This window comes from Sinohyriopsis cumingii, chromosome 7, assembly GCF_028554795.1.
Source record: "Sinohyriopsis cumingii isolate HCF-2022 chromosome 7, ASM2855479v2, whole genome shotgun sequence".
Lineage (NCBI taxonomy): Eukaryota > Metazoa > Mollusca > Bivalvia > Unionida > Unionidae > Sinohyriopsis > Sinohyriopsis cumingii.
The window spans coordinates 119856407-119884133 of NC_142967.1; the positions used below are offsets into that span (position 1 = coordinate 119856407).

At 35.2% G+C, this 27727-nt stretch overlaps 1 protein-coding gene across 3 annotated transcripts in view; it reads right to left on the minus strand.

Annotated features, from left to right (window-relative positions):
• Positions 1 to 2716: 2716 nt before the first annotated feature.
• Positions 2717 to 27727, minus strand: part of LOC149796021 (carnitine O-palmitoyltransferase 1, liver isoform-like) — an 87945-nt gene continuing 62934 nt past the window's right edge. For 2 of the 3 annotated variants that reach the window (XM_089965938.1, XM_089965935.1), the window contains 6 exons: positions 25993 to 26146; positions 9827 to 9898; positions 6678 to 6838; positions 5594 to 5750; positions 4378 to 4494; positions 2717 to 3464 (listed from right to left, as the gene is read on the minus strand). In XM_089965938.1, coding sequence (XP_089822064.1) covers positions 3267 to 3464; positions 4378 to 4494; positions 5594 to 5750; positions 6678 to 6838; positions 9827 to 9898; positions 25993 to 26146 — 859 coding nt within the window. In that variant the 3' untranslated portion in view covers positions 2717 to 3266. The remainder of the gene's footprint in view (positions 3465 to 4377; positions 4495 to 5593; positions 5751 to 6677; positions 6839 to 9826; positions 9899 to 25992; positions 26147 to 27727) is intronic. The other variant, XM_089965936.1, reaches the window with a different exon arrangement.

Below are 27727 nucleotides of genomic sequence, written 5' to 3' on the forward strand. Positions count from 1 at the left end.
AAACATCTGATATTATTACTGTTTTATCAAATTGAATCGATGAATGTCATATGAAAATAACAATACGTAATTGATATTTTTTTAAAAAGGATAGCTGTTAACTTTCATTAATTCCAATTTGGAAAAGTTGTATGGTAGCCAATGAAAAGATACTGGGTACATCGCTCCAATGAAGTGTATGACTGTAGTACAGTTTATATGGGTTGGACTATTCTTGTGAAATTAGATATGTATTACTATTATATATCATTTACCTTCTTTTAGGAAGAGGTACATCTGTATGTGACATACTGGTGTTGTAATTTATACTGGTTGTAAAATTACCACCATGTATTAAAGATGTTTCAAACACAATACCAGCTGATAATCATGTGTGAAGATTTTTACTTCATGGTTGCCTTGCAAGTTTATATTTTTTTATTTTTGGGGGTGTTTTACAAAGTTTGAAACATTGCTGTTTGTTGCTAAATCTACAGTATATTGAAAGAGAACTTAGACTGAAGTCAACTTGGGCAAGTTTGTACCCACAGCTATTTTTTTATGAAGCTACTCAACTTTCTTGGCCCAACTGGTGCCCCTAAATCTCCATTGCTCATCTGGCCCCCAGGTGAATCCTTGGTTTTTCATTATCTGTGTTTCTTACGTCCACCCCGTCCTTGTCTTTGTATGTCTCTCGTTAAACTCAAAATAATTTAAATTAAGTTGACAATCTTGCTTTAAAGAGATATCTCCCCATTTGATGTTTCTGTGTTCTTCACCTCCTCCCTGCACTCCAAAGTGCTAAGATATTGTTAAGATATTAAGTGTTTAATAAGGTTGATGATGTATTAAGATCCAACAGCTAGGATTCAAAGAGGTTTATTCATGTGATCAGCACTGAGGGCATTAAAGCCCAACATTGCCATTTTTCATAAATTTCACCACTGTTCCAAAGTAACTAAAATTTGGAAGGATGGAGATGATTTGTTACAAAAGCTATCTAACATAAACTGTTCTTTGAAATAATCAAGGTGTTAGATTTAAATGACATTCAAAATTTCAGTTCAGAATGAAGTGGTCACTTTCCTTTATTCAGTCAACGAAATCACTCGTAATTCCATTTTTTTTCAAGAGTGCTCCAAAAGTAGTGATGTGATACATTTGACCGATTCCATTAATGATTAATAACAATAACATTCGCATATGGCACACAAATTGATTAAAGAGGGAATGAAGAGAGGCAGGCTCGCAGGATAGAATGAAAATAAAGAGTTCTAGTTTGTATGCACATATTGGCATTACTTACTTTTTGAGTGACATCTGAATGAAGATTACTAGTTTGTGAGAGAATATCGCCAATGGTTACTTTTTGAGTGACCCTTGAATGAATATTACTATTTTGTGACAGAATACTGCCCTTGGTTACTTTCTGAGTGACTCTAAATGAATAGTACTAGTCTGTGAGCAAATATTCTCAATGGTTACCTTTTAAAAAGTTATTTTGGCATAATCTAAACAACTCTAAAGAAGAAATGTTTTACGCTGGTCACAATTTAACTTTTGCAACAAAATGTTATAGGTCGCAAGATCCACAGGCTTTCCTGAAATCAAAAAACACTATCTCAATTAACCATTATTCATTTCTTGAAGTTAAGAAATACTATCCCAACAAACCATTATGTTCTTGAAGTCAAGAAATACTATCCCAAAGAACCAATATTCATTTCTTGAACTCAAGAAATACTATCCCACTCAAAGAACCATTTTTCATTTCATGAATTCAAGAAATACTATCCAAAAGAACCATTATTCATTTCTTTCTTAACTCAAGAAATACTATCCCAAAGAACCAATATTCACTTCTTGAACTCAAGAAATACTATCCCACTCAAAGAACCAGTTTTCATTTCATGAATTCAAGAAATACTATCCCAAAGAACCATTTTTCATTGCAGGTAGTCATAAAATACTATCCAAAAAAACCATTATTGATTTCTTGAACTCAAGAAATACTATCCCTGTCAGAGAACTGTTATTCATTTCTTAAATTCGAGAAATACTATCCCAGTAAAAAAGCCGTTATTCATTTCTTGCAGCCAATGATGTTAACTGTGGATGAGTAATACTTGCTGGGAGTAATATTTTCTAAATGCTGACTGTACCTTATGAAATAGTGCTAGTATGAATGTTTGTTTAGATTTGCTTCTTGCTTCAGAATAATTCTGATAATACTGGTTATCCCCTGTACATGCATCAACAGCAGACTGAAGGGAAAAAATACTGATACTGTAAAACTTCTCTGAGACCATTCCAACACAGTGTTTACTCAGTATGCTATAATTAGTTAATGTCAGTCCCTTTTAACAAGGAAGGTATAATCATCATGGATCCCATTTCATTATTTAATAAACAGTACATGTATCTACAAAAATACTATGGTTTTGCAGGTCACATTTGAGCAAAGTGCTATTGGAACATTAAAAATGATTTATGGCTTTGCTGTTCACATATGAGCTAAGTGTTAGCAGAGCATTTCAACTGATGTATGACTTTGCAGGCTGCATATAAGCTTGGTGCTAATGGAACATTACAACTATCTACAGCTGTGCAGGCCTATTTTGTTATGCTGAAAATCACAAGGAATTATCAGAGTGGTCTAAATGTACTACATGCAATCTGGAACAGTAGGGTGGTCATAGTACTGGAGATGTGAATCAATGAAACATTGAAGAAAACATTTGCTTCTATGAATTTTTATTTTAGCGTGGTATCCTAATCCAGGGTTTTATTGTACAAGTCAAAACCAAAGTGGAAATCAATGAAAATTATTGATACTATTTGTTAAAAATTCACCTTACTTTCAACAGCCATTACTCAAACTAATTGGTCAGCAGAACTGTTTTGGTACAAAGGTTTCAAAAGGTCAGATGCTTCAAAACAGTTCATGATTTTAATCTTGTACCTGTACAAAATTAAAGAAAAACCCAACAATTTATATGATCAGAGTAAAATGTAAAGGTAAAACTCACTGGGTGATATAGACATACACTTTAAGTTACAAAACCTCTTACTGCAGTACAATTACACCAATCAAAGTAACAATCCAAATTCTCTGCAACTATACAGGATAATGTCTAGAATTACATTAAAGACAAGAGACTGCATTTGGATTAAATATTCAATCTGGAAAGTTAAAGCCTTTGTGGCTACATTACATTCATTCTTTAAAATAAAACAAGTTTTTTGTGAATGCATGACAATTTTAGAATTTAATCTAATATAAAACATCAACAATGGTCATTTCCAAACAAATCCTGCATCTGGTCCAGTGTTTCAAACAACAGTCTCATGAAGGTGCTGGAGTTAGTGTGATTAACTGACTTCTTGGAGGACACATGGAAGAAAAACTTGAGATCTCCTGGAATCATATAGGATACTCCATATCCATCATCTGAAACAGGTCCAAACCCTCCACCCGGACTCACCTAAATATGAAAGAAAAGAAAAAAACCAAACCCAAATAAAATAACAGTAATTCAAATTCCCAAAAACTGAATACAACAATCCATTAATATTACAATCAAATGGTTAAAGGTAAACACTTTAAGATGATGACTCACATTTATGTGTAGGTGAAAGTAGGTCAGGGTGACCTGACTTTAGGTGCAGGATAAAGCAGAATGCATGTTAATGATGATTTATATTTATATTTTGAAACAAACACAGGGAATGTTACTCAATCACATGAAGTTTTGGTGATAAACGTATTTTAAAAAATTAGTATCTTTGAACATTTGCCTGCTTCTTAAAGGGCATGGGTAAAGTCACTGAACAATTGACATTTAGTGTTTTGAGGGTGCATACTATGTTTAATCAGTCATTTTACTGTAACTTTTGCTTTCTCAAAGAGTGACTGCTTTGTTGACTGACGTGGTTAGAGCGTCTACCTCAGATGAGGGAGGTCATGGGTTCGAACCCCTGCCGAGTCATACCAAAGACTTATAAAAATGGTACTAACAGCTGCCTCGCTTGGTGTTCAGCATAAAGAGGTTAGTGTTAGAACTGGTCAGCCTGGTGTCAGGATAATGTGACTGGTGCTAGATTCCACTATAAACTCCACAATGCAGACATCATAGCAATGTGACTGTAATTTTTTTAAAGCTACATTAAAAATCCAAATAATACACATGCACTGTCAAAGCTTTAAAAATGTTATTGTCCCACTAACAAATTGCACAAATTTCAAGACTTTACTAGTTAATTGCACCTGAAATGATCTCAGACATAATCATTTGGCTTTATTAAGGAACATTAAACAATTAAACGAGTTTCTTTTGATAATAATATCTACATATCAAAGAAAGAAAGGCTTAAAAAGGAAGAGATTTTGATCCCCACCATATCCCTGTATTGAGGCAGATCACAGTTCGGAGAGGTGGCTATCTGCTGCTGAGGTTGCTGACTTGTGGAGAGAGTCCAGGGGATGCTGAGGGCTTTCTTCAGAAATTCACAGTCCTGAAATTAACTAGATCTGAGTTTTTGTTTTTGCACATGTAAACTCTAACTGCAAACCTAAATGGCCAGGTCCAAGAAAGATTCACAAATTTAACAAAAAACTGGAAAAATTGCTCTACTGGCATGAAAATCCAATCAGGTCATCAGGTCATACAAAACATGCCTGCTAAGTTTCATTTATCTACATCAAGTGGTTTAGGCCAAATTGCACTAACATAATATTTTAGTAAAGCGAAGTAAAATAAAAGTTTTAAAATGTGTAAAAAAAATTGTAAACCTGCTGTAATCACCTGAACATCTGATCAGAACATCTATGGCTGAATACAAATAGACCTACTAAATTTCATTTGCCTATGTTAAGTTAGTTTTTTTAATTAATAATCATGATTAGGTTTTTGTCAGAAACCCATAGTCAAAGAAGTATAAAAATGCATTTACAAAATCTGAAAACTTTCTGCTATGGCTTGAACCTATCTAATCAGGCCATCTACATTGGAAAGAGTGTTCTTGTGCACAATCCGCTAAAACTTGAAAGAATACTGTACTTATGATGTACATAAAGACAGATGGACTGGACCAAATCACAATACTTGTTTCGGGGCATAATAAAACACGTGTATAAGATACCTTGCTTACCCCAGTATAGTACACAACTATTAACAGCTTAGACCCAGATCTGCTGGTACATAATTCCATAGTAAATCAGGGTCAATGCTGTCTAAGATGGGTACACACTATACACATAATTCTGTTTTCTTTTTGGAAAAATTATATCCAAGCAATAGTAGGATAAACAGAAGTTGGATACATTATCAGAAGTTAACCATAAGACACAGCAGGCTTCCGAAGATGATGCTAACTAGGTTAAAAGATAACATGTCTTAATTTTCCATATTTTCTCAAAATTAAAATGCCAATGCTTAACATCAAGAATGTCATGAAAGAGGAAAATTAGCCAGCCCACTTAATCGTCATATTCCATTAAACATGGGAATTATTACATAATCAATAATCTGAAATGTTTGATCAATTTCCCTAGACTAATCTCTGCAAGAAAACCTGGTGCTATATGATATAAAGTATACATAAATTTACTCACATATTCAAGTCCTTTGCTGACAACATACAGAGCAAAGAGATGGCGATCAATCCCCTTTCCAGTCATAGAATCTTTATAAAGTTGTTGGTGAACTTCACATGCTTTCTGTAGCAAGCGAATCTTCTCCTGTTTTGATACATTTTCATCTAGAAAAGCCCTGAAATGTATACATCATTCACTTAAATTTGTTCTAACCTCCATTTTTAAAGAAAACCACCTTGTTAATCACTTTTTTACAATGAAATTTTGACCGCTCCATTGGCCTAGTGGTTAAAGCATCTGCCTTGGATGCGGGAGGTCGTGGGTTCGATCCCCGGTCGAGTCATACCAAAGACTTACAAAACTGGTACTAACAGCTGCCTCGCTTGGCACTCAGCATTAAGATGTTAGTGTTAGGACTGGTCGGCCTGGTGTCAGGATAATGTGACTGGGTGGGACATCACGCTACATGTCTGCAGCATGATGCCCAAGTGCTAAACCTCTCTATAAACTGTCACACTGCAGACATCATAGTGATATCACTGAATTTTTTTTAAAGCTACATTAAAAATCCAAATCACACACACACACACAATGAAATTTCTTGAATCTGCATATCATTACACTATCAACTGAATTCTGGCAAGTGAACTACATGTACAGAAGCATTCCCCATCTTGCTCTAAAACAGTTCTGTTTGGCCTGTAGACAATATTCAATGACATCCAACTCATTTACATTAAATAGTTACAGTCAACCAAGTTAATATAGAAAATATTTAAAAATCAGTGAGTTGGACTTGCACCACAAGATATTATTGGTATGTCTTCTGAGCTTTTAATATATCTTATATTCTTAACATACAATTCATTTTCTTCTAATGCTGAGGGTTCAACTATGTATATATATGTATATATAATTTGACAAGTCTATCAATTTTGGTAATATTATAAAACAGGCCAACTGCTTTATTAACTTTTCTGCTTTAACTGCAATATTTTCATTAAAAAATGTCTGTGCTGAATTACAGGTAGACAGATATGAATGTAGTTAGGTACAAATGTAGATAATTCTAAAAGTTCCATCTCTGTTCATTACGACTCACCTTACAAAATCACACCCTTCCAAAGTCAAAGACCTCACAGTTTCTGTTCTTCCATGCAGATAAAGGCGTGTCATGGAAGATTCATATGTCAGTGCAAACTTGCCAGCATCCTTGAAATAGGTCACCTGCAATGCCATCTGAATGTATGCATCAGGACTAACCTGTAAATATCAAATATAATGAATCAAGATGAAAGCTATAGTGTACTTGTCCATCAGAAATATCTGCCAAAAGGTTAAATCACTCATATACACAATCAATAACTGTCTGGAGTTTTCATTAGACCCTTTTCATATTATCACCTCTCTGTCACTACTCTCCACTTCTAGCGAAGATTATGCATGGTTTTAGCGAAGGACATTAAATTGTCCTTGCTAATCCTGTAGAGAGAATGAACAAATGAATGTAAAAATAAATAAATGAAATGAGTGAATGGTGAAAGAATTTGAAAGTTTTTATTTGTCCAAAAATGTTCAGATCATAAAATGACAATTAACTTGTAAAAGAAATTTAAAATAATATAAGGGAATGCAACTCAATTTTGCAATTTCAGATGTGATCAAAATGATACTTTTCACAAGAGGCTAAAAGAGGGCTTCATATCACTCACTTTCTTACATAACTCAGCAGCTGACCATTTCACTAAGCTGGATTATGTAGTATTATAAAAACACAACCTATGTAAATTATCTCCAGAATTGTATAGAATGTCGATTTTGTCTATTTTACTACATACTGTTACAAAAAAATTCTAAAGATAAAGCATAATTAATATACACAGTCTCTCACTTATAATCAAAGACAACCAAAATTTTAATACCAACCCATTTATTATCGTAAATAGTCACTCAAGTGTTGACAAACAGCCAATCAGATGCAAAATCATCTCATTAAAATGCATGGATCTTGTTCTTAACTCTACTCATCCAAGATCTTTGTGATTTAAGCCTATTTACCGAGTTTGATCAAAATGTGCACAGAACTACAGCCTATAGAGTTGTAACAAGCACAGCAAATTGCATGCAAAATCTTCTCATTAATACGTGTGGATATTGTACATTACTGAACTCTTGTCATAACCTGATCATACAAGCACACATTCAATGTTTGATCAAAATCAGGTAACAAATATGTCTTCCAGACTAATAACAAGCCCAGCCAATCTGATGCAAGATCACATCAATGGATCTCATCATTATCAGATTCATCCAAGATCCTTAAGATATATACTTATATCTACGCATGATCAAAATTAGCTCAGAAACATGGCTTCATACCTTGTAACAAGCTCTGAGTATCAGATGCAAGATTACCTCAATAACTGTGGATATCGTTCATTATCAAAGTCACACAAAATCTTGATGATACATCCAGAATTGCAAAAATGTCAGCCAATCAGATTCAAGATTATCTCCTAAATACACTTGGATCTTGCTCATATATCAAACATCTTGATAACATAAGCCCAAGTTTCATCAAATCTGTATCAGAAATAAGACTTCCAAAAGTGATAAGAAGCCCAGCCTATCAGATGCAAAGCACTTCATTAACATGTGTGCATTTCACTATAACATGAAGTATTAATTCACAATTTCCTGAGCAATTTGGGTTATAAGGCAAAAATGGGCCCAACCATTTTGTAATTTCATGTGCTTTTGAACTGGGATAATAGTCAAGTGAGACAGTTATCATCTTATAGTATCAGAAATCCTTGGATGCTCACGTTACATGATCAAACTGACCATTCTGAAATTTTGAATGAGCAAAGTCACATATGATTCCTTGATATTAATTTAAGTCTATTATTCACCTATGTAGCCAGGTAATTCAAAACTGCAAGTGAAGGTAGAGTTGTGTTATTGCATATGTTAAACAATATTTCAGAATGAATGTAACTCAAGTCATACATTAATGTGACAAGACTATCTGCCAGGTATTTCATCAAAATAAAGGACATTTTAGGGAACTTGTGCAGAATATAATGCAAAGAATAGTTTATTAAACTGCAAAACAAGTATTATATTAAATGCAAAGAATAGTTTATTAAACTGCAAAACAAGTATTATATTAAATGCAAAGAATAGTTTATTAAACTTCAAAACAAGTATTATATTAAATGCAAAGAATAGTTTATTAAACTGCAAAACAAGTATTATGTTAACTATTTTTGTTACAAGTTAACAAACAGATCAGACGCAGAAATATACTATACAGATCACAGAAAGGCCTCATCAAATGACCATAACTCAAGAGCTACATGTCTAAGAACAGCTGACATGTGCACTGATGTGTTCATGGATAAATCTGTCTGCAATATTTTCAATGTTTTATGAAAATGTGCGGCTCCAAACCACCAATCAACACCATTACAAATTGTGGGGTGGGGTGGTGCTAATAAATCTATCTGCAATAATTTCAATGTTTTATGAAAATGTATGACTCCAAATCACCAACCAACACCATTACAAATTGTGGGGTGGGGTGGTGCTGATCAATCAGGCTATAGATTTTATTTACTTTTGTGTGAAACAATTTTTCATCAGTACCATCATTCATGCATTGGGCAAAGAGTACTTCTTTTTGAGCTCAATGATCACTGTTTGTTGGGTCTTTAAATTTGTGTTTTTGATGCAACAGAAAAATCAACAAAAACTGGTATCCCTTGAAACAAATTTTCTTAAAATAAATTCTGTTTGAGTTATCACAACAAAAAGAAATAAACTCTGCTCCCTAAAAAATCCAGCCCTTTCATGAAAGATGAAAAAAAAGTCTCTTAGTCTATAGATCGTATAAAAAGGTAAGTAACCTCAGTGGCCAAGTGGTCTAAAGCTCTCTCCATTACGGATCACTGCCATCTCACCTCTGTCTGCATGGGATCGAGTTTCGGATTCGGCCAATGTGGGTATGTGAAAAAGCTTGCCAGTAGCTTCTCGAGGATCTGTGGTTCTTTCCGGGGATTTCTTGGGTTCTTCCTCCACCATTAATACTGGCCGCCATGTATAGCCTATCGTGTGCTGAAAAATGGCGTTAAACCCTACAACAACAACAACAGATCAGAGAGTATGTAAACCATGGTTGGATGTAGACTACACAAGAATAGTCATGATGGTCAGAATAATTAGTACCTTAGCACAACAAAGTTTACTTACCTTACATGTTTTGATAAAGCCCTTTCCATAGCGTGCATATTCACTTATACACAGATCCAGGTCATCCACATTCTGTAAAATATTAAACCAAGACTGAACACAAAGGAAAATGATTTTTGAAAAGTATAATATGATTTGGAAAACAAAATATCACAGCTCAAAAGTCAAATTGAACATTGGAAGTTTGATTTCTTGACACCTTAGTTTTAAACAATATTTTGCAATATATACAGATATGTGAAGACACTAAACTAAGTGAAGGCGACACTCAGCTATTTTTCACAAGTTATCACATATTTTAATGGTTTTCATTCTTTGATATTCACATAATTTTTTTATGCATAAAATTTATTTATTTTTTCCAGGGAAATTAACGTAATTTAAATAGTTGTCTCTCACTATAAAACACATCTTTATAAAACAGTCTCTGATATGACATGAGTGTAACCATATAAAACACACCTTTATAACACAGTACCTGATATGACATCAGAATTATTATAGAAAACAACACACATTTATAACACAGTTACTGATATGACATGGGTATGACCGTATATAAAAAAACACAGGTATGGCTAGGAATTCCATAATAAAGTACTTAAGTATAACACAGTCCCTGATATGGCATGGGTATAGCTTGGGATTACTTTTAAAATAGTTGGATTATATTTTTCCATATAATGTAGAGATGCCAATCTCTAAGCATGCTTGTCATAATGTTTTAACAGAATATAGGTTGTCTGTCTGGAATAGGTAACTCAACTTCTATACCATCATACTGCATACACATACACAACTTCTATATCATCATACTGCATACACATACACAACTTCTATACCATCATACTGCATACATATACACAACTTCTATACCATCATAATGCATACACGTACACAACTTCTATACCATCATACTGCATACACATACACAACTTCTATACCATCATACTGCATACACATACACAACTTCTATACCATCATACTGCATACACATACACAACTTCTATACCATCATACTGCATACACATACATCTATACAGTTAGAAACAATGAATGCTGATGCCAATCCTCCAATTGCAAACCTTGAATTACTTAAATATTTATCTTTAGCCAAAACAATGACCATAAACATTAGTACTCACTAAATATCCATATCCTTTTTTCTTTTCATATCTTCTGCCAGATACAGTCTGACTGGTTTCTTGTTATACTCATATTGTTTTATACATCAGAAACTACATTCTTTGTATCAATCTATCATACTGGTTCTTAAGTACTTCTTGTCTCTACTTCTGGACAAACAGAGCACTCCTGTACAAGATTTTATCCTTTAAATTATATTTTCCATAATTCTATTAATTTAGAATGCAGAATTTTCACTAGAAATAAATGAATGTCAGAAAAATGTAAAGACATACTGTACATTTTAGATGTACTCTATGAAACATTGATTTTCACGAAATCACTGCTAGGCAAATATTTGCATCCAAATGACAGATTACCATGACCTGCAAAATAAAAGTTCATGGATCCGTTCTACCACTCAACATATTAAGTGCAAAATTAATGGCAATGGTGTCAATTATGAAATTGTTATTACTGTACTTGACGAAGTGCATTTAAATTGCTGTCTATAGAATTTCATGTTGAATACCCATCATGCAAATTTATATCGTATCTCTGGTGTCTAGAATTTGAATTAAAAAGCTGTTTTTGGAGATGTGGTCAGTGCAAGTTCAAGCTGAGTTTTTTATGTGCGTTATAATGTGAATATCATTTAAGTGATGTTTACATGCCCATAAGTTTTATATATGCAACATGTGTAATAATATCTCAAGAACATCACAAATGACATCATAATGTAATGCAAAGGACAGGCATAATTACCAAGGCATATGAATGTATTTCAAAGTTATTTCAGTACTCTATGATGAGACTTTGGCAAATTAAATCAGTACCCTAACCATGTAATAAACAGAATCTTACATTTTTGCTCATTCCAAATGAAATTTATTAACTCAATAAATTCAATCTTTGGGTCACCAAGGCTTGCAAAATAAATGACTTGTTTCATGAGGTTCATTTGAAATGAGTACTCATGTAAAATTCTTCATTAATGTCATTTTATTGCATTGCCTTGATTACTTGAATACCAAAGGTTACTATTTAACAGTACAAACAAATTTTATGCCAATAAATGATGTAATGGCATTGAAAATCTGCAATACTGGTATTCATGAGTCATCTATAATACTGTTACTCAAGAGCAAAGTCTACAATACTGTTTATTCACGAGTCACCTACAATACTGTTACTCAAAAGTAAAGTCTACAATACTGTTTATTCACGAGTCACCTACAATACTGTTACTCAAGAGCAAAGTCTACAATACTGTTTATTCATGAGTCACCTACAATACTGTTACTCAAGAGTAAAGTCTACAATACTGTTTATTCATGAGTCACCTACAATACTGTTACTCAAGAGTAAAGTCTAAAATACTATTATATATGAGTCACATACAATACTGTTAAACATGAGTACATTCTGCAATGTACACTTTAACCCTACAAAGTTAATCAAATTTTAGTAAATGTTTCTTTTTATTAATTTCCTCGCAATTCTGAGATTTTTGCATATATAATTTATTGTGTTGCAGAAAATAACGGGAATCGTGTGAGACGTATATAATAATATTATGAATAAAAAATTACTCTTTACTTTTAAACTCTACACACAAGAGAGTCCTTTTAATCTTGAAAAACAGTAGAGAAATTTCTCAATTTTCCTGATTGATAAAACAGAATTCCAGGAAAATGCATTTTAAAATGTGCAATATTTATTACATGCCTTCCTTTTCCAACACTCATAGTCCCTTGTCCAAGCTGATTTTTCACTCCTCCAATTAATATTGGAGGGCCACGATTGAAAAGAACATGGTCTCAGTCTGACCACTTAATCACAGCCAGCCTATGGAATACCATTCTCTTTAAGTACAAGCCATCATAACATGGAGCAAGGAGGGAATCTGTGCAATAGTAACCAGGTAAGTATTACATGATTAAAAAAATGTATTTTAATAAAAGTAATACATAACCTGCTACTAATGCATTGCTGAATTTATCAGGAGGGAGGCTGATGGTGACAACAAATCTGGTATAGAAAACTACTGTACTTATCTTTATAGTAACAGCATTCACAATTATAACCTGGTAGAAGGTTGGGTCACATGTTGTGCCACCATTAAAGGGATCAACGAAAGAATGCTTTCACTCTGTTGTGTCAAAGACTGAAGTCAAAAGGAGAAGGTTGTGTGAAACTGTCTGAGGGTAGCTCTTATAACATCATCCAGAGACAAGTGATTAAAATAGGCCCAAGTGTTATTAATAGCCACAATTCCATTAGCTTAAAGTTTTATGAAAAAAAGGCTCCTCTCAGTGAGGGACTGAAAATATCTCTTGAAAGTGAAGACAATCCACCTGGAAATACTGGTAACTGAAATATCAGAGAAACCCTTAATAGGTAAGAAGAGATGTTTCAACCCTTCTTCCCCCTTTAGAAGAAGCCAAATAAAAGCATAAAGCCCTAGCTGGTTAAAGAGGCCTAAACCCCAGTACAGATACAACTGTGCTTAGGGGTCTTCATAGGAAATGGAGCTACTGAAAGTAGCTCATTCTTGGCCTGAATCCCAGGTTGGCAAAGAAAATAAACTGAATCATGATTATCACTGAATGGAAAACAACCTTTTCCACTGATAAGGCATGAAGCTTGCACCTTTTGTGAATGATGAGGAGAGAAGGATAACAGTCTAAGAGTTAGATTCTTGAAGGAAGCAAGACTAGAGGGTTCATAAGGGGGTTTCAACAGTACCCAAAGAACAATCAAATGATTCCATCTAGTTATTAGTTAGTGAGATACCAGTCTTTGAAACACAAAATACTTGATAAGAAAGATGATATCCAATGGCAGAAACCCTAAAGAACTTGAGTCTTAGAAATTTGTGCCCTATAACCCTTAAGAATCAATGTGGAATATTCTCTTCCCACAAAAATGAATGGTAAATTTTCAACTGTGCTCAAATGGAGACGACTAGGATCAATGCATTTCCTACAGAATCACAGTACATTCTCCACTTTGCATTGTGAACCTTGAAAGCAGATTCCCTCCATGCCTGGATGCTGCAGTTGGTAATTTTCCTCAATATCTGGTCCTCACAGATTGAATGCTTGAGATGATTCAAGCATGAAAGTGGAGAAGATGTGGGTTGTTGTGGAGAAGAAAACCCCTGTGCTTAAAAAGCATGTCAATTCTCTGGTAATCTCCTAAATTCATCTACAAACAGGTCAAGCAGGTCACTAAACCATGACCACTGAGGCCAACAGAGCTGAGCAGTGGAGATTCTGACTTGGTGGAGTATCTGTGAAACTATAGCAAAAGGTGGAAACACATCCACATACAGTGATCCCACTTCAGACAGAAAGCATTTACTGTCCAGACTTGTTCTTCATTCCTGTGGCAAACAAGTCCACCAAGGGTCTCCCACACATCTGAGAAGTGACTATGCTACTGATTGGTGTAGGAACCATTCCATAAGGATTGCAAGGCTCCTTCTAGAATGGCTGTCCATGAGTATTGTCCTCTTCCTTAGGATATACTGATCCTCAGAGAATGATCTCAGAGATGGCTGCCCATTGGAAGTTCCAGACTTCTGGGCAAAGAGATGGAACAAATGTACATAACTGATGCCTGGAGTATGGTACTAATGACATGTTCTCTGAGGTGACCAATAAACAACAACACCTTATGAAGTTTACACCTCCTGTAAGGCTTGATAATATTGCCCAAATGTTTTTGGGTTTATTTAAAATAATGGTTAATTCTTCCCAGGACCAATCTCCATGAAGAGGTAAACCCTCTGGCTCTAGCTGAGATCATGAATATAATTTGTTGATATACAGAAAAGAGGGAGTTTGGACAGGTGAACTGGGACTCCTGCCTGAAACCAGTATCGATTTCCACACCAATGCAGGTGGTGGTGAAAATAAGAGCCTAGGGTATCCAAGCTGATAGAAGAGCTCTGTGTGGTCTATAACTTGCTAGAAGAAGGAACTGAACAGGATGCAAGTAAAGTCTTCATAAGGGAACCAAGTCTGCAGCAGAGATCAGTCATCAGGTGAGAGAGATAAAGGTCAACTGAAAACAGGTTTTTGAAATGGAAGGTCTGGTCAATATACTGCCACTGAAAACCTCTCTAAGCCAGTGAGAATCTTTTTGTCCAAAGCCAGATGGTTTGGACAAAAGTCTGGAGGAAGGAAGAGGAAAACATTGTCCACCATCTTGTTAAACATCCAAACTTCCTTCTCTCCAACATTTGATGAATAGGTGAGAAGTTGTTGCAGACATGAAAGGGGAGAGACATTTTCTATCAGTTCCAAAGCAAACTTGTTTGAGTTCACCATGAAAAAAATAGCACCATCATCCTGAAGTCACCACAGAGATGAGACAAGACTGTCCCTCCTAGTGTCTCCTTCCAGTGAGGTAAACAATGAAATGGTGCTGCCCTCATCCTGAAGCTGCTCACTGGAGGAAAGACTAACCCACCTAGTTGATCTCCCAGGTGAATATGAACTCTTCTAAATCAACTAACCAGTGAGTGGAACCCACCATTCTTTTAACTGGCCTAGGCCAGAAGAGATGGTGCAGTCCCATCCTTTGTCACATTGACCCTACCTTGAAATCAAGGGATGGACATCCAGGGTGACATGGTGAGGAAGATTCACTTTCAGGGAGGATGAGTCCCCTTATCCTACTGGGATTAAACTGAATCACAAGGAGGGGGAATGCCAATCGGATCTCCCTCACTAGTCTGGTGAGTACTACCCATCTCTTTTAAACACTGACAAAGAAACAGCTGGGATATCAACTCTATCATTGTCTTCAGACTGATAATCAAACCCTAGTGGCGGGTGATTGACTCCTTATGACTGGTTTTTGATAACCAGAGTTCAGTCCCCAAAGACTAGTCCAGTGATAAAGGTTTGAATAAGGTCACTGCTCTTCTCTCTTAGAAATTCACTAATATCATTTGTTGGGATACCAACCTTGTGAGGATACAGGTCATTCCTAAGTTCTCAAGTGTTTTTCGTTCCCTGCGAGGAAAAAAAACCCAATACCTCACTGGCACTGACAGCATTGCAACAAACATCAGGGATATTTTGGCTTTATGTGCTTTCTAAACAAGGAGGCAGCAGAATGTTCTTGCCCCACAGGGGCAGTAGTCTTCCCCGACAGGGTAAGATATCCAGACCATTCCTGCGATTGGAAGTGAAGGTCCATTGAAGATGCAAATAGGCACCCCTCTTTATCCCCTTGAATGTATGGCAATTTTCAGCTAGGTCCCATGCCTGGTCTGAAAAAGACAACAATTTGGACAATTAGGTCCATGCATGCACACATAGTGTATGTTATTCAGGTAGGGTTAATATCCCATGTGGCCTTCTTGCATTCACATCTACCATGTGTCATTTTGTAATCCAAAACATTAAAATATGCACATAAAATCTAGAACTAAAACAGACAAGACAATACTTACCCTAACACCAGAACTATCAAGGAGGATAAATTTTAATGATGGACTGCTTGCTAAGCAAGGTGCAGACAAAAAAAATACAAAATGAACACAAACACTAAATTAATGCAAGGACGGAGAAAACCAATGCAACCAATACAAATAGTACATAAAATACCAGAATTTAGCTTAAAACTGAAAATGTGAATTTTGAAGAGTTAAGTAGCACACATGTAACTCGTGCCATCGAAGGGAGAAAAAAATGGAAATGTATAAATGGATATGCTGGCTGTGCCTAAGTGTCATCCCAGGGGAAAAAGAATGGAAATATATATGCTGGCTGTACCTATGTAGTCTGATTAGGATCATATTCTGGCCCTCCAATACTAACAGGAGAGGGAAAATTAGCTTGGACAGGGGAATAGGAGCCTCACAAAGGGAAAGCAATATGACCATAGCAGGCATTGCGTTACTGCTCCCATATTGCAGTACTTCCTTTACATTTCCACGCATGTTGAATTTCACTGATAAACCCATAATTCCAAACCAAGCAATAAAAACAATCTCAATTTAATCCGGAAAATTATGTTAAGTGAAACTGGGGTAGGTGCAACTCTTCTTATGTGTAATGTCACTGTCTTGATTTTCCTTTTCTTTCATTGATATCATGTCTATATATCTAGGTGTTACTAAAAACTGTGACAATTCTGCAGAGACATGATAAAAGTTATGTGCATATGGCAAAACTCAAGCTCAACAAACACAATATACATACTTCCACCGATGTGTAATGACAAATGAAAACAACTCCAATTTAATTCAGTAGTCATTAGTGTTTGACCTGAACTTAACCATAATTTTCACAACAATAAAATTAATTTCCCAAGTAACTATTAGAATAATAGAAATAAAAATTAACTTGCTATTACACTTTTTTGTAATCCTAAAACAACAATAAAATAAATTAACAGAATGATTTCATGTTGTAATCTTCAAAGGCACATCGCTGCATTCAAATAATTTTGTTCCGATCTTTACCAGTGAATGATAAGTAAATCCTGTCTAATATGATACAGATGATTCCTTGTGATTTTTATAGTAATCAGTTGTACATGATGCATCTCAATAAAGAAACATCAGCCTCAAAGTAATTATATTTCAACTGTTCACTATTTTCTGATGAGGTACACCTGCCATCATTTTAAAGAACACACAACATGGACCCAGATCTGCTGCTGCAGAATGTCACCAACAGGTCAGGATCCACACTTGTGTCTGACAGACCTGGGTTCATTATACTCATAGCTATTATACATTCCAAATATTAAAATTCAACTGTAAATTTTCAGTGTTCATTAAGTATATCAAAAACAAAAAGAAAACTGATAGGAACTGTAACAATAAAAATATGAATTCATTTAAATTTGTATAATTACAACAGCAATGTGACTGGAAGTCTATTAACAAACAAATCTTAAATCTACATAAAGATGTATGGAGGTCCCTCACTGTAAAGTACAGAAGTCCCTGATACAACACAGGTATGGTCAAGGATTCCGTTATAAAGCACTCCAATATAGCATAGTCCCTGATAATACACAGGTATGGCCATTGACCACATTAAAACACACTCCTGTGTAATACAGTCCCTGATCAAACACAGGTATGGCCATTGACCCCATTAAAACACACTCCTGTGTAACAGTCCCTGATCAAACACAGGTATGGCCATTGACCCCATTAAAACACACTCCTGTGTAATACAGTCCCTGATCAAACACAAGTATGGTCACTGATCCCATTAAAACTCATTCCTGTGTAACATAGTCCCAATGAAACACAGGGATAGCCATGGACCCCATTAAAACATACTCTGGTGTAACATGGTTCCTGATCAAATGTACCTCGAATAAAGTAATGCCACATAGTTCATGGTATGTTTTTATAGCTCCCTTGCAGCATTACAGTGTGACCACTGAATGTAGTATCTGCATGAACAAAGCCACACAAAACAAGAAAAAAATTATTAACACAAGCAATGATTGACTACTTCATATTCTAAATATCAATAAACTTAAAATCATCTTGATAACAGATGTGCAACACACCAACCTTTTGCACAAGTAATAATGGATAGTGTAAGCAACAAGAATGCAGTGCCTCACATACAAACCCTGTCACAAAAAATAAAACACTGCAAAAATTACCACTATAACTTGATTGTTGACAGCAGAATTTAATGTTTACATCAATGTCAACAAAAGTGCTGCTGAAAAAATGTTCATCTATGTCTCATAAAAGTCCAGGTTATGCAAGAAATTGTACTTCAATGTTGTATAATTAACCCAAATGTTTCCTCACTGAAACAGTGCTATGAACCAGCCCAAATGTTTTCTCACTCAAACAGTGCCATGAACCAACCCAAATGTTTCCCCAGTGAAACAGTGCAATAAACCAACCCAAATGTTTCCCCACTGAAACAGTACTATGAACCAACCCAAATGTTTAACCCACTGAAACATTGCTATAAAATAACCCAAATGTTTTCTCACTGAAACAGTGCAATGAACCAACTCAAATGTTTCCCCACTGAAACAGTGCTATGAACCAACCCAACATATGTAAATTTAATCGAATAAAGACGACGATCAAAAACATGAGGCTCATGACATGCATGTCAAGCTCACCCAACCCAGGGATATCCCAAAATCCAAAGTGGGTAGGATAAAATGGAACTGAAGCAGATGTCATCTATAGATGACATATTCCTCTGGTCCCCTGCTTATGTAACAACCAATGCTAAAAGTACACTATAGTCCAAATCTGAATTTATACACTTTACTAAACTTTGCTTCCATGGTAACTGAAAAAAATATTGAATTTGGAAATTTTGAAATATCAAAAGCAATTTTCTTGATATCTGTACCAACTTGGGTTGAACCTGTACCAACTTGGGTTGAATCTGTACCAACTTGGGTGGAATCTGTTCCAACCTGCGTTGAATCTGTACCAACTTGGGTTGAATCTGTACCAACTTGGGTTGAATCTGTACCAACTTTGGTTGAATCTGTACCAACCTGGGTTGAATCTGTACCAACTTGCATTGAATCCTTACCAACTTGGGTTGAGTCTGTACCAACTTGGGTTGAATCTGTACCAACTTGGGTTGAACTATTTTAAATGGTGTAAGAGTTATAATCCAGAAACTAAAATGGCTAATGAACAGAGAGACTGATGGACACAATGATCATCCATCCATAAAATGTTCTTGGAGGCTAAAAAGAAAAAAAAGACGTCCCAACCCTACCCAAATATCTGCTAGGAGACAATTTTTGTCAAGGATTTCATATACAAGAAGCACACAGGTACAGAGCACATCAGACATTACAAGTTTTGCTCCAGAAATGAAAGTATGAATAGTTGATAAATGATGATGAGACAAACGGACAAGAACATTAAAAATACTTAAACAGAAGGATCAAGAATAGCAAATGGCTCATCTACATCAATAGTCTAATATGTATACCAAATTTTAGAGAGTTATTTCAAATGATTCAACAACAACAGCTTGGATGATAACTGGATGTCAAACAGGTAAAAATGTTGGAACACTGAAACTAAAGTGTTGTGCACAGTAAAAGACACATCTTGAATATGTGAACAAGAATAAAAATAGAGATCTTTAATAATTTTGGTGTTATATTTTGGAATAGGAAGTGTGAAGGATATAAGAATATAAAAACCAAAGAAAACAAGGTTCAACTACACCACTCTGTGTGCCAAATTTCAGAGAGATGTTGGAAATAGTTTTAGAGTTCTGCCTCAGAAACTCCAGTGTGGATAAATGGATGGATGGAGAACTAAATGAATTAAAATATTTAAAAATATTAAAACTAAAGTATTGTGAATAGAGAAGGGCATGTCCACAGCACCGGTCTAATATGTGTACCAAGTTTCATTGAGATATCTTTAGTTTTGCCCTAAAAACAAATCTGTAGATAACGAATGAATGGATCGATTGAAAAATATACATAAACCTAAAATAAATACTGAAGAATTGTGAGTAGCAAATGGAGCATGATCCTCTAGTAAATATGTGCATATACCAAGTTTCATAGCGATATCTTGAACAGTTTGAGAAATGCTCTGGAAATTAAAGTGTGCAGAATAAAGGCTAGATAGCAAAATGGACTAAATTATTAAAAATATAGCAAATTACAAATTGGGAATCACTATGGAACTTTGCCCCCAAAACAAAAAGTTGGATAACAGATGGCTGGATGTACAAATGGACAAAAATATTAAAATCTTGAAATTAAAGATTTGTAAAAAGCAAAATGCATATCTTGACCACTAGTCTCATATGTGTACCAAGTTTCATAAAGATAACATGAATGGCCAGAGTTATGCCAGGAATGAGTGCATGTACGATGGACAGATAGCCACAAAAACAGGCAAGAATGAAAATACTAAAGCTACAGAATTGGGAAGAGCAAAAGATAAAAGTAGTTCAATATCTGTGCCAAGTTTCATAGCGACACTTTGAATGATTTGCTAGTTAAATATCTGTGCCAAGTTTCATAGCGACACCTTGAATGATTTGCTAGTTCAATATCTGTGCCAAGTTTCATAGTGACACCTTGAATGATGAGCTAGTTCAATATCTGTGCCAAGTTTCATAGTGACACCTTGAATGATGAGCTAGTTCAATATCTGTGCCAAGTTTCATAGTGACACTTTGAATGCTTTGCTAGTTTAATATCTGTGCCAAGTTTCATAGTGACACTTTGAATGATTTGCTAGTTCAATATTTGTGCCAAGTTTCATAGTGACACCTTCAATGATTTGCTAGTTCAATATCTGTGCCAAGTTTCATAGCGATGCCTTGAATGATTTGCTTGTTCAATATTTGTGCCAAGTTTCATAGCGATGCCTTGATGAATGATTTGCTAGTTCAATATCTGTGCCAAGTTTCATAGCAATGCCTTGAATGATTTGCTAGTTCAATATCTGTGCCAAGTTTCATAGCGATGCCTTGAATGATTTGCTAGTTCAATATCTGTGTCAAGTTTCATAGCAATGCCTTGAATGATTTGCTAGTTCAATATCTGTGCCAAGTTTCATAGCGACACCTTGAATGATTTGCTAGTTCAATATCTGTGCCAAGTTTCATAGCAATGCCTTGAATGATTTGCTAGTTCAATATATGTGCCAAGTTTCATAGCGACGCCTTGAATGACCTGCAAGTTTAATATTTGAGCCAAGTGTCCACAGTGACACTTTGAATGTTTTTTTGAGCGAAAGCAAAGGCACAATAAAAAAGCCATGATTCAGTTTCCTTTCTAAAACATTCAAAATTATCAACAATATCAGAGATTTACAAGTGAAAGACTAATATACACTCAGATACAAATAAATATGTTTATGTCCAATAATAATGATCTGAATATTTAGTCTATAATCACAGAGAAATATTAGCTATGTAATTTGTTGCTTAAAAATACATGTCACTAGTCACGTAGACCCTCAACTTGATTTTGGACAGAGGTCAATTACAAAATACATATAAACAGAACATATAATCATTGAGAAAATCCCACAAACAATATAAATTAAATATAAATAACATGGACAAATCAACACAGCAAAAGCTATATCCTGTATCCCCATGTATTATATACAGTGGGGGGGGGTCAAGTGTGTTGCATTCCAGGATGGATTTCCCTGTATTACATAGCAGATGGAATTACCCTGCGTCACTTGGGGTGGATTGGTAATAAAACGAGAGCGAAAAACTTTGAATTTTGGTAATCTAAGGTGTGAGCAGATGATGTATGGACTTATGTTAATGGCATGCCCATCATTCTACAGATAGAAAAGACAATCATAAAACATTAACACTAGGTTACTCTAGTGCATAGATGTACAATCAGATGGACAGATTGAAGTTTGCACTGACACTAATGTAACTGCTATAATGAGCTTCTGCTTATCACAGATTAGAAGTTTGCACTGACACTAATGTAACTGCTATAATGAGCTTCTACTTATCACAGATTAGAAGTTTGCACTGACACTAATGTAACTGCTATAATGAGCTTCTGCTTATCACAGATTAGAAGTTTGTACTGACACTAATGTAACTGCTATAATGAGCTTCTACTTATCACAGATTAGAAGTTTGCACTGACACTAATGTAACTGCTATAATGAGCTTCTACTTATCACAGATTAGAAGTTTGTACTGACACTAATGTAACTGCTATAATGAGCTTCTACTTATCACAGATTAGAAGTTTGTACTGATACTAATGTAACTGCTATAATGAGCTTCTACTTATCACAGATTAGAAGTTTGCACTGACACTAATGTAACTGCTATAATGAGCTTCTACTTATCAGAGATTAGAAGTTTGCAATGGACACCAGAGTAATTGCCACAATGAACTTCTGCTTATCACAGATTAGTAGTTTGCAATGGACACCAGAGTAATTGCCACAATGAACTTCTGCTTATCACAGATTAGTAGTTTGCAATGGACACCCGAGTAATTGCCACAATGAACTTCTGCTTATCACAGATTAGTAGTTTGCAATGGACACCAGAGTAACTGCCATATTGAACTTTTGTTTACTAAAGATTAAGATTGTACTGGACACCAATGTAATTGCCATATTGAACTTCTGCTTAAAACAGGTTAGAAGTTTGTACTGAACACCAGTGTTATTGCCATACTGAACTCCTGCTTATCACAGATTAGAAGTTTGTACTGGACACCAGTGTAATTGCCATATTGAACTCTTGCTTATCACAGATTAGAATTCTGTACTGGACACCAATGTAATTGCCATATTGAACTCCTGCATATCACAGATTAGAAGTTTGTACTGGACACCAATGTAATTGCCATATTGGACTCCTGCTTATATTGAATTCCTGCTTATAACAGATTAGAATTTTGTACTGGACACCAGTGTAATTGCCATATTGAACTCCTGCTTATCACAGATTAGAATTTTGTACTGGACACCAATGTAATTGCCATATTGAACTCCTGCTTATCACAGATTAGAAGTTTGTACTGGACACCAATGCAATTGCCATACTGAACTCCTGCTTGTCACAGATTAGAAGTTTGTACTGGACACCAATGTAATTGCCATACTGAACTCCTGCTTATCACAGATTATAAGTTTGTACTGGACACCAATGTAATTGCCATAATGAACTGCTTGTCACAGATTAGAAATTTGTACTGGACACCAATGAAGCTGCCATAATGAACTCCTGCTTGTCACAGATTAGAAGTTTGTACTGGACACCAATGTAATTGCCATATTGAACTCCTGCTTATCACAGATTAGAAGTTTGTACTGGACACCAATGTAATTGCCATATTAACCTTCTGCTTATCACAGATTACAAGTTTGTACTGGACACCAATGTAATTGCCATATTGAACTCCTGCTTATCACAGATTAGAATTTTGTACTGGACACCAATGTAATTGCCATATTAACCTTCTGCTTATCACAGATTACAAGTTTGTACTGGACACCAATGTAATTGCCATATTGAACTCCTGCTTGTCACAGATTACAAGTTTGTACTGGACACCAATGTAATTGCCATACTGAACTCCTGCTTATCACTGATTAGAAGTTTGTACTGGTCACCAATGTAATTGCCACATTGAACTCCTGCCTATCACAGATTAGAATTTTGTACTGGACACCAATGAAATTGCCGTATTGAACTCCTGCTTATCACTGATTAGAATTTTGTACTGGACACCAATGTAATTGCCATATTGAACTCCTGCTTATCACAGATTAGAATTTTGTACTGGACACCAATGTAATTGCCATATTGAACTCCTGCATATCACAGATTAGAAGTTTGTACTGGACACCAATGTAACTGCCATATTGAACTCCTGCTTATATTGAACTCCTGCTTATCACAGATTAGAATTTTGTACTGGACACCAGTGTAATTGCCATATTGAACTCCTGCTTATCACAGATTCGACGTTTGTACTGGACACCAATGTAATTGCCATATTAACCTTCCGCTTATCACAGATTACAAGTTTGTAATGGACACCAATGTAATTGCCATATTGAACTCCTGCTTATCACTGATTAGAAGTTTGTACTGGTCACCAATGTAATTGCCATATTGAACTGCTGCCTATCACAGATTATAATTTTGTACTGGACACCAATGTAATTGCCATATTGAACTCCTGCTTATCACTGATTAGAATTTTGTACTGGACACCAGTGTAATTGCCATATTGAACTCCTGCTTATCACAGATTAGAAGTTTGTACTGGACAACAATATAATTGCCATATTGAACTCCTGCTTATCACAGATTACAAGTTTGTACTGGACACCAATGTAATTGCCATATTAAACTCCTGCTTATCACAGATTAGAAGTTTGTACTGGACACCAATGTAATTGCCATATTGAACTCCTGCTTATCACAGATTAGAATTTTGTACTGGGCACCAATGTAATTGCCATATTGAACTCCTGAGTGTCACAGATTAGAAGTTTGTACTGGACACCAATGTAATTGCCATATTGAACTCCTGAGTGTCACAGATTAGAAGTTTGTACTGGACACCAATGTAATTGCCATATTGAACTCCTGCTTATCACAGATTAGAATTTTGTACTGGACACCAATGTAATTGCCATATTGAAGTCATGCTTATCAGATTAGAAGTTTGTACTGGACACCAATATAATTGTCATATTGAACTCCTGCTTATCACAGATTATAAGTTTGTACTGGACACCAATGTAATTGCCATAATGAACTCCTGCTTGTCACAGATTAGAAATTTGTACTGGACACCAATGTAATTGCCATATTGAACTCCTGCTTATCACAGATTAGAATTTTGTACTGGGCACCAATGTAATTGCCATAATGAACTCCTGCTTGTCACAGATTAGAAGTTTGTACTGGACACCAATGTAATTGCCATATTGAACTCCTGCTTATCACAGATTAGAAGTTTGTACTGGACACCAATGTAATTGCCATATTGAACTCCTGCTTATCACAGATTAGAAGTTTGTACTGAACACCAATGTAATTGCCATATTGAACTCCTGCACATCATTGATTATGAGCTAATATTCGACAAGACTAGCATATCAACATGAATCAATATAAATTAAACTTCATTCAATGCAAAAGTCAAGTTCAAATTAAGAGTGTTATTGATCTTAAATATTGTTGACAAATGTTGATAATCTAATCTGACCAAGATATCATTGATGTACAATGGTAACCTAGTCTGATCACGATTAATGACAATCAATAGAGTTTTAAGTTACTAAGCAGATTTGGATGTTAAGTTGATTTTTTTAAAAACAAAAGTATTAGTGTTACTAATATCTATATATATATATTTGATACATTTTCTCCAAATTCAACGTGAAAGCAAAAGACTAGTTTTGAAACAAGCAACAAACACAAACATATATAAGGAGTAAACACATCAAAAACAAAAAAAAAATCTCAAAAGAAAAAATCCGGACTAAGGGAGAAAAAAAGCATATCACCATGTACCTTCTGTATAAATGAGACAGCTCTAGTGATAATGGAAGACAGAGATGATGAAATCTCCCATTCCAACCACAAGGGGTGGCACAGAGGCAGCTCATTATCCTCAATGTGTAAAAGTTTGCAGTTTCCGTCACTATCATACACACCTTCAAACACCCTAAATTTAAGAAGGAAAGTTATCTGTGATATCAGTTACATGATGTAAGACCATAAGAAAAAGCAACAGCAAGAAGCCAAAAGAAAAAAGCCATACAACATGCAAGAAATAAACCACTTGCTTCCTTTTTTCCATCTCAGGCCAAAGATTTGCACACATAATGTAAAGTATTTCACACTGACCTATTTTGGGTCAATTAAAGCAATGTGTAAGAATTAAGTTTGAATAAACACAACTGCACTGGCAAAATGAAATTGAACACAAGATCTTTCCTTGAATTAACACCCTGGTCAAAGTGACTTTCTTTTGTAACAGTGATTTATTTCCACTCCAACTGCATACAGACGTCAAGTTTCTGACAGCATATAAATGAGTGCTATGATACAAATCTAACCACAAACGTGACACATTTAAAGTTGCTTATATTGGCTCACTTCAGACAAAGCAGTACAATTGTTCTTACACATTACAAGTTTCAGGGCATCACAGACAGTGGCAAGTGTGACACTGGAAGCGAAATGCACAAAACCCAACACTATTAATAATTAAAATGCTAAACCTGCAACAACAAAGCCAAGAACTCAACACTGAAGGTTATGGCTTAAGCTCTTATACAAATGTTTGCCAGGAAGCATAAAAATATAACATATACGTTTATATCTCTTAAAAATAATAAACAATTTAATGATTAGTCACTCTATATCCATGAATCTCCAGCTTGCATGCTACAAGCAAACAAAATTAGCAGCACCCACCAAAAATTAATTGATAAATGACATGATTTCACAGATCCTAACTGATGCAGGGATATCATCAAGTTGGCACTGTGTATATGTGATTTAGATTTTTAACGTAGCTTTAACAATTTTCCAGTCATATCGCTATGATGTCTGCAGTGTGGCTGTTTATAGCGATGTCTGCAATGTGGCAGATTATAGCAATGTCTAGCACTGGGGCATCATGCTGCAGACATGTAGCATGGTGGCCCACCCAGTCACATTATCCCTATACCAGGCCGACCAGTCCTAACACTAACCTCTTAATGCTGAACACCTAGTGAGGCAGCTGTTAGTACCATTTTTAGAAGTCTTTGGTATGACTTGGCCGGGGTTCGAACCAACAACCTCCCACATCTGGGGCGGACAATCTAACCACTAGGCCACCAGTACAGTCTCAAGTTGGAACTAATTATAAACATTAATTTGCCTAAATTCCATTAGATATTCATATGAAAATAAATTAGGAAAAGGAATTTCATCACAAATATTTTTTTAAAATTTCAGACAAATTTTAGGTTTGTGAAAGCTGCTTGTTGAACCCCAAAATGATAGAAAAAAGAAGCTTCTGATCCGTACTGGACATGTTTTAATTTTGAATTTTGAATTTCTTTTATTTATAGTGTGAATCATGAAAGATAGTAGCACAACACTGACTGCAAATCAAAATTTACTACATAACAATTTTCAACTAGCTTAAATAGAGTTAATTTCCACAAATTCCATCCAAGACAGATTATTACTGTACACTACTTTAATTATGGCAACTGAAAACTGAAAACTCACCATCACAAATTCCAAATAT